General features: G+C 43.0%; 1 protein-coding gene across 2 annotated transcripts in view; it reads left to right on the top strand.

Annotated features, from left to right (window-relative positions):
• The window catches only part of LONP1 (lon peptidase 1, mitochondrial), a 49,111-nt gene continuing 39,969 nt past the window's right edge, over positions 1 to 9,142 (top strand). The window contains exons 1-2 of one of the 2 annotated variants that reach the window (XM_043502854.1): positions 1 to 431; positions 8,791 to 8,879. In XM_043502854.1, coding sequence (XP_043358789.1) covers positions 45 to 431; positions 8,791 to 8,879 — 476 coding nt within the window. In that variant the 5' untranslated portion in view covers positions 1 to 44. The remainder of the gene's footprint in view (positions 432 to 8,790; positions 8,880 to 9,142) is intronic. The other variant, XM_038383723.2, reaches the window with a different exon arrangement.

Raw genomic sequence — 9,142 nt, 5'->3', positions numbered from 1 at the left:
TGGGAGGCAGGGCTGAGGAGTCGTGGGGAGCGCGCGCCGGCGGAATGGCGGCGGCCCGCTACCTGCGGCTGTGGCGCTGCTGGCAGCGGGGGCTGCCCGGGGGTCTTGTCCCGCTCGGTCTAGCGCGGCGGCGGGTGTACGCGGCTTGTTCCGCCTCCCCGTGGGCGCTGTGGGCTCCGCGGGGCCCGGCCCCCTCTCCCCTCGCCGGCCTCAGCGTCGGGCCCCGGCGGCACCTGCGTGGCCTGGGCGGCGGGGACGGGCTCGAGAGCGGCGGAGCCGAGGATGGCGGGGGTAGCGGGGCCGATCCCGCCGGGGCCCCCCCGGCCATGACGGCGCTGACCCCGCTGCTCATCCCCGAGCGCTTCCCCAACGTGCCGCTCATCGCCGTGACGCGCAACCCCGTCTTCCCGCGCTTCATCAAGATCCTCGAGGTAACGGGGCCAGACTCCGCGGGCAGCCGGCGCGCCCCCCTCCGGGCCTACAGCCGCCCGGCTACCCCGCATCCCTTATGCCTGCCCGGCTCTCCTGCCTTGGGGCTGGGACGCCATCCCGTGTGCCCTGCTCACCACCCGCAGCCCCGTTCTCCATTTCATCGCGGTAGTTGGGACCCTTTCTCCTCTCCCAGGGCTGCGCACTGCATCCTTTTCCCCGGCAGAGACACGGACACCCCCCTTGAGCTGGGTCGGCCCTAGTTCCTCTCTACCCCTTTGCCTAGTGCATGGAGGTAAAGGGGCCGTGCTGCGGGGGCACAGACCCTCCCATCTCCTTTGCACCCTGCCAGCTCTGGGGAGACAGACTGCCTGGCCCGGAAACCTGTGCCCCTGCAACCTGAGCCAAAGCTTCTGGACCCACACTGAGGGAGAGGAGCTCTCTGCTGGCCTAGAATGGGGGGATATGGACTGGCAAAGACATATTAAAACCCCACCCTTGCTGCATCCCAGTCATGTAGAGCATGCCTTTCTGGGAGCCCACCTATTGTAGTTGATGCTGTGCCCTGGTCTATGCACAGATTTGGTAGTAGTGTAACCCAGGGGAGCGCTCTCGTGACAGTGCTTTGAAGTTTCCAGTATAGCCATGCCCTCAGTTAGGGGTGCGATTCTTTAATGAAATAAGAAAAGGAGTACTTGTGGCACCTTAGAGACTAACAAATTTAAGGTGCCACAAGTACTCCTTTTCTTTTTGCGAATACAGACTAACATGGCTGCTACTCTGAAACCTGTCTTTAATGAAATAGTTATATTGGTACAACCCCTAGTATGCTTGCTGTTATACTGGGGTAATGGGTCATTATAGGGGCCGGCATAGCTTATTTGCCATCTCATATATAGTTAAAGCAGAACAACTTTTGTCTGTAGACAAGCCCAAGACTGGAAGCTTAGTAGGGACAGGGAGCCAGGATTCTTGGGTTCTGTTAGCAAGTCTGTGGCAGAGCTATAATGTGGCCTTGATTAAGTCAAAAGAAGGTTAAAGGAAGAAGAGGGGTACACTAGGGCTATGTGACTAGGCAGGGCACAAAAACAGGAGTCCAGAGAGAGCTTTGCTTAGCCTTTTGGACTGAGATGCAGAGGACTTACATAGTTAGTTTTATTTTATCTCTTCCCAGTTCCAGCTGTTCATCTTGTTTACCACTATGTAAAACCAACTTGTGGCAGTCGGAGATTGCACTGCAGCTAGATTTACCAAGTAAATTTTAGGCTGTCCTTGAATGTCAGTGCTTATGCTGACTGTAAATCTTCTTTTCATCTGTTTTTATTACCATAGTGATTGTGTCCTTTATTCAGCCTTGGGTGCACATGTTCAGATGTATGTGAACATGATGTATTCCTGATGTCCTTAAAGTGGCAGTGATGAGTCTTATTTCCATAGTTTACCCTTCCGTTTATATTTATGACAGTTATAAACACCTTCAAATCCCTCCTGGCCAGAGGAAAAACCCTTTCATCTGTAAAGGGTTAAGAAGCTAAGATAACCTTGCTGGCACCTGACCACAATGACCAATGAGGAGACAAGATACTTTCAGAGCTGGAGGGGGGGAAACAAAGGGTTCTCTCTGTCTGTGTGATGCTTTTGCTGGGACCAGAGCAGGAATGCAGGTCAGAACTCCTGTAAAGAGTTAGTAAGCAGTCTAATTAGATATGCGTTAGATTCTGTTTTGTTTAAATGGCTGATAAAATAAGCTGTGCTGAATGGAATATATATTCCTGGTTTTGTGTCTTTTTGTAACTTAAGATTTTGCCTAGAGAGATTCTCTATGTTTTGAATCTGATTACCCTGTAAGATATTTACCATCCTGATTTTACAGAGGTGATTCTTTTTCTTTAATTAAAATTCTCTCTTAAGAACCTGATTGCTTTTTCATTGTTCTTAAGATCCAGAGGTTTGGGTCTGTGTTCACCTATGCAAATTGGTGAGGATTTTTATCAGGCCTTCCCCAGGAAAGGGGGTGTAGTGCTTGGGGGGGGGGGGGATATTTTGGAGGGGAGACATTTCCAAGTGGGCACTTCCCCTGTTCTTTGTGTAACGCTTTGGTGGTGGCAGCATTTAACCTACGCTGGTAAGAATAAGCTTAGGGGGTCCCCACATCTGTACCCTAGAGTTCAGAGTGGGGAAGGAACCTTGACAATTACTTTTTGTGGTTGCATCTTTCTCTGAGGTTTCTTTGGTGTTTTCTGACTGAGCGTGTGTGTCACATTTTGGGGCATGCTGACTTTGATAGTGACCTTTCTAGTTATATGCCTGGCCATGTTCGCTTTGGAATATGTCCTACTTTTTTGTACTGCTGTATGGGTTTGGAACCCTTATCACACGATTTGCAGGTGTTTAACAACACATCTGAATCTGAAACTGAATATGCTGTTTGAGTCAGGAGGATAGATGGACTTTATTTTGTGGATATTAAGCATTTGGAACATGTAAATATTGATTCTTAGCACCTGGTACTTCTGTATTGACAGTTTTATTGATGCTAATCTTAGAGTGAAAATACCAAGAGTCAGACCAATGTAACTTAATTCTTGTATGGTTATTTATCATAATTATGTTCATAAATACTATATTGTTTTGGGTTTCAAAGTTAAACACTCAAATATTAGGAAATGCCAGAATTTGGGTTTCTTGTGCAACATTCATTCTGCCCCCTTGAAAATCAGTTGGTCTGGAAGGATTCAATTTTTATTAGTAAGTGTTGGTAAATGTCTGTTTCACCATACACCCACTCAAATCTATGAGAAAATAATTCCATGGATGATGATAGAAATTTACAGATAGAAAAAGCAATAAAATTGCTGCTTGAGAATTTACTGGTTTGACTTAAGGATATTTACTTTGTGTATTCTAACATGTCATGACAGTTTGATTTTTTTTTTTTAATGGTTAAAAAGCTCAGTGTCTACTATCATTAAATAATTTTGTGACTCCTAGATTGTCTGATTCCTCCATAATTTCCCACAGCTGTGAAAATGTGTATATAAACATTTAAAAAAAAACACTTAATCCATAATTTTGTGTAGCTGTGAATATTGACATAGATACAAATAGAAAAAAAGACTTAAACATTGGTTTGTGAGCTGTAGCTCATGAAAGCTTATGCTCAAATTTATTAGTCTCTAAGGTGCCACAAGGCCTCCTTTTCTTTTTAAAGAACATTATCATCCCTCAAAATTATTTTAAAAAAATCAAATTCTGATAAGCCTGTATGTATGCATTAATGGTAGCCTTTAATTACGTGATGCTATATTAGCTTCCATACCTCATTCGTTCAGTGCACTGGATGGATGGTGCTCTGGGGATGAGGCATCTGTTAAGTGTTCCTTCTGTCCTCATCTCAACATGTAGCTTCAAACTATTTACTACCACAAATAGAACCCTACTCTGAAAATGTAATTATTCATTTCCCCATTGTCTCTTCTTAGGTGCTCATCACTGTAGTAGCTGGGTACCTTACTAATGTACAGCTGGGGAACCTGAGACAGATGCCTGAGGCCACCCAATGTCAGTGATTCCTAACCGTGTGCTTATTCCTCCTGATCACATTGCCTTACTGCCAGAGGCACTGAGCAGCCACAGGTCTAAACAACTTCTGTTGCAATTGTGAGTGCTCAGTGCTACTGCAAATCAGGCCTCTGGTATCACAGGTTGGGCATCCAGAAAATGAAGAACACAATTAGTGACAACCTGTGAAAAGTTTGGCTTAAGTGACTTATACACATCACATAGGAACTCTGTGGCAGGGATAAAATTGAGTTCTCTTGTGTGACATTCACCTGTTAACTGCTGGACCATCCTTTCTCTTTGTGTAGTCCCTGCTTTGTTCTGTATAAACTAGGGATGTCAAGTGATTAAAAAAAATAATTGCGTGATCGATCACGTGACTAAACAATAATAGAATATTATTTATTTAAATATTTTTGGATGTTTCCTACATTTTCAAATATATTGATTTGAATTACAACACCGAATACAAAGTGTACAGTGCTCGCTTTATATTTTGATTACAAATATTTGCACTGTAAAAAATAAAAAAATAGTATATTTCAGTTCACCTAAGACAAGTTCCCTTTATAATGAAAGTTGAACTTACAGATGTAGAATTATGTACAAAAAATAACTGCATTCAAAAATAAAACAATCTAAAACTTTAGAGCCTACAAGTCCACTCAGTCCTACTTCTGCCAATCGCTCAGACAAATAAGTTTGGTTACAATTTGAAGGAGAAAATGCTGCCCACGTCGTCTCTACAATGTAACCTGAAAGTGAGATCAGGCGTTCGCATGGCATGTAGCCGGCATTGCAAGATATTTACATGCCAGATGTGCTGAAGATTCATATGTCCCTTCACGCTTCAACCACCATTTCAGAGGACATGTGCCCATGCTGCTGATGGGTTCTGCTCGATAATGATTCAAAGGAGAGCAGACGGACGCATGTTCATTTTCATCATCTGAGTCAGATGCCATCAGCAGAAGGTTGATTTTCTTTTTTGGTGGTTTGGGTTCTGTAGTTTCCGCATCAGAGTGTTGCTCTTTTAAGACATCTGAAAGCATGCTTCACACCTCATCCCTCTCAGATTTTGGAAGGCACTTCAGATTCTTAAACCTTGGGTTGAGTGCTGTAACTATCCTTAGAAATCTCACATTGGTACCTTCTTTGCATTTTGTCAAATCTGCTGTGAAAGTGTTCTTAAAACAAACATGTGCTGGTCATCATCCGAGACTGCTATAACATGAAATATATGGCAGAATGTGGGTAAAACAGAACAGGAGACATACAATTCTGCCCCAAGGAGTTCAGTCACAAATTTAATTAACGCATTATTTTTTTAACGAGCATCATCTGCATGGAAGCACGTCTTCTGGAATGGTGGCTGAAGCATGAAGGGGCATACGAAGGTTTAGCATTCTGGCACGTAAATACCTTGTGAAGCCAGCTACAACAGTGCCAAGTAAATGCCTGTTCTCACTTTCACGTGACATTGTAAATAAGAACCAGTCAGCAGTATCTCCCGTAAATGTAAATAAACTTGTTTGATTAGCAATTGGCTGAACAAGAAGTAGGACTGAGTGGACGTGTAGGCTCTAAAGTTTTACATTGAGTGCAGTAATGTAACAAAAAAACTACATTTGTAAATTACACTTTCATGATAGAGATTGTACTACAGTACTTGTATGAGGTGAAATGAAATACTTTCTTTTGTGTACAATGCAAATATTTTTAATAAAAAATATTAAGTGAGCACTGTACACTTTGTATTCTGTGTTGTAATAGAAATCAATATATTTGAAAATGTAGAAAAAATCCAAAAATATTTAATCAATTTCAATTGGTATTTTATTGTTTAACAGTGTGATTAATCGAGATTAATTTTGTTTAATTGCGTGAGTTAACTCCAATTAATCAACAGTCCTAGTATAAACCTTTCAATTTCTAGAGTAAATGAGACTGAGATCCTACAAACAGCCTCAGTCATTACACAGAGTTGATTTAATTCCCAAGGCATGCTCCATCTTTTCACTGAATGAGGCTGGGGGTCTTGTGCCCAAAAAAAAAAAAAAAGTATAACTAAGGCTACGATTTAGACATGGGTATTTTTAATTAGTCATGGACAGGTCACGGGCAATAAATAAAAAATCATGGCCCGTGACCTGTCCATGACTTGTACTATAAATACCCCTGACAAAATCTTAGCTGGAGGGGTGGAGCTTCCGTTCCTGGGAGGGTCCGGGGGGAGCACTGCACCCTGGTAGGGGTGTGCCACCGCTGCTCTGGGGGAAAACCCCGAGGGGGGGGAGAGCCACTGCTTGGGGGCAGTTTGGGGGGGCGGGGCCAGGGCCAGCAGCATCAGGGGCTGCTGAGCCGCGCCTGCTCTGGCCGCCCCCCGCTGATCCAGCCGCCCCCCGCTGATCCAGCCACCCCCAGGACCGCTGCCAGGGGCTGCCAAGCTGTGGTGCTCCTGCTGCAGAAGTCTCAGAAAGTCACAATCTGTGAATTCTGCAACTCTGTGACAGACATGGAGCCTTAATCATAACTGTTAGAAGAAGGCTATTTACATTGCAAATTCCAGTACTTAAAAGTTTAAAAAAAAAATAACAATATTTAGGTTGCCTCTGCAACATTCTTTCTGCTTGCTTCTGCTCTGCTTCAGTCCGTGCGGTCCATTTAAAAATGTCTGATGGTCTGGATATGGCCTGTGGGCTGCCTATTGATTACACATGCTTTAAACTGTAGGTTTGCCATTTTGAGGAGATTTGGAGTGGAATAGCATGGAGAGTGATTGAAACTGATTCCCTTTCCCTGACTATATTTCACTTCAACAGCTCAATGTCGTTTACAGGCAAGGATGGGATTTTGGCCTTGATCTTTCTGAAACTCAAGCTCTCTGAAGGCTGGCTTTTATTTTTCTTGTTCGTTTTGTAACCCTGTAGTCCCACAGAATTCCTACGCTGGCATCGATAGCAGGACAGTATACGAAGTGTTGATTAACAGAAATAGCAGTATCAAGGCAAAACAGGGACTGCATTAGATCAACCAAGAGTTTATTGCTCATTGTAGAATTTGCACAACACTTCAATTTCAGGAGCACTATAGTGAGAGAGGTGTTGTGACTGGTTTTTCAGTAGCACTTGTTCTGCAGCGAATGTTAAAAACTGACTATTGTATAGAGAAGGCAAACAGAAGTTGCACACTTTTGCATGCACTATTTTAATTTTTGGAGCATGCTCAAGGCTATTGTTGGTTTGGTCCTGGTTGTGGAACCATTAAGGAATGGAATAGGAGAATTTGCTTGGAGCAGCATGCCTTGCACATCTAGGGGAAGAGGATTGGAAGGAGAGGAAGTTTCTTTGCCTTTTTCAAGATGTAGTAAGACAAAAGCTGCAAAGTGAAATCTTTTTTTAAAAAAGATTCTTTGTTCATGTATCATCATAATCTGCCTTGGGAAACTTTAATGTTTACTTATCTTAAATATTTATATTCCTTTTTAATAATCTCTGATACTTCCTTAGTATCTTTACCTAGCTTGAATCTGAATTAACACACACACTGAGAAATTCCCTTCCTTGTTGTAGTTCTCAATATTCATCAGTACTCACTGTGCCCAATGTCTGTCTAGGAAGGGCAGATACGTTCCAAATAGCCATGAGAACAAATTTGCCTTAAAGATGTCTGTCCTGTTCTCTATAGGTTCTTGTACTGTGCTCATCAGTGTAGTATTTGAGCACCATTCAGTAATGGATTAAGCAATGTAACTAACATGTCACGTGTTTCTCATCTTCTTCCCAGACGGACAAGTGTGTGCAGGGAGTACATTGATTTTAAAATTTGTATGTGTATATGCTGCTATATATTTTTGTTAGAGAAGGCAGGTCAAAGAAGTGCACTGGGAGAGGTTTGTGATGCCGAATAGTTCCTGAGGGAGTTCGTTCCACAGCCTTGGACTGGGCCCCAAGAAAGCTTAGTGTGTTACTTTGCACTTACCATTACTGAATTTCATCTGCCATTGTGTTGCCCAGTCATCTACTTTAGTTAAGTGTTTCTGATGTTCTAACTTCAACAAATTTGTGTCATCTGCAAATATTGCCACCTTGCTGCTCATTCTCTTTTCTAAGTTTTCAATAAATGTTAAACAAGCCTGGACCTAGTATGGAGCTATGTAATACTCGCTGTTAGTCGTTAGCCATGGGGAAAATTGAAGACTTATTCCTACTCTTGATTTCATGTTTTACAAGAAACCAGAACCCATGTTGTAACCATGTTTTAATTTAGAAGCCTCCCAAGGTTCTCTAACATGCTTTTCTTGCTTGTGTAGGGTGTCAGTACAGGCAAGAAAAGCTAGTGTATCACAGTGTTACACAGCTGTGAAGCATGGCTGTTGGGTGTGTGACTGGTGGGTCAGAAAGGACTTGAGTGGCTTGCTGAAGGTCCCAGGAGGTCTGTACCAGAGTTGGGAAGGTAGCCCAGATTAGATTTTCTAATTCAGTCCTGGTCTGTAACCACAAGCCCATCCTTCCTGTGTGAAAGAAGCTGAAAGCTTCTGACAGGTTTCAGAGTAGCAGCCGTGTTAGTCTGTATTCACAAAAAGAAAAGGAGTACTTGTGGCACCTTAGAGACTAACAAATTTATTTGAGCATAAGCTTTCGTGAGCTACAGCTCACTTCATTGGAAGTAGCTGTAGCTCACGAAAGCTTATGCTCAAATAAATTTTAGTCTCGAAGGGGCCACAAGTACTCCTTTTCTTTTTGAAAGCTTCTGGGAAGCCTACTCTGAATTTTTACTTAAAACTCATTGCTATCCTAGGTGAAAAATAAGAAGCTGGTGGAGCTGCTGAGGAGAAAAGTTCGCCTTGCTCAGCCTTATGCTGGTGTCTTTTTGAAGAAAGATGACAAGTAAGTGATATCTCTTTCTATATATAAATACTAAGAGATTGCATGATTATGCTGGGAATGCACTAGGAAAGCTGAGTCCATTAATTCTCTCAGTGGTGACTATGGTGGAAGATGTAGCATAGTGGTTACCTTTTTTTACCACTGTGCTACATTTTCCACCATTGCTACTGCTGGTAGAGAATTATGAGTCTTTAACTGTTGATCAACGGTAAGTAAGAGGTTTCATGTACTCATTAGAACTTTGAGTGGAGACCACATACTAG

Source organism: Dermochelys coriacea, chromosome 25, assembly GCF_009764565.3.
Source record: "Dermochelys coriacea isolate rDerCor1 chromosome 25, rDerCor1.pri.v4, whole genome shotgun sequence".
Classification (NCBI taxonomy): domain Eukaryota; kingdom Metazoa; phylum Chordata; order Testudines; family Dermochelyidae; genus Dermochelys; species Dermochelys coriacea.
Note: the sequence above shows the minus strand (reverse complement) of the source record. Positions and strands in the feature narration are given on the sequence as shown.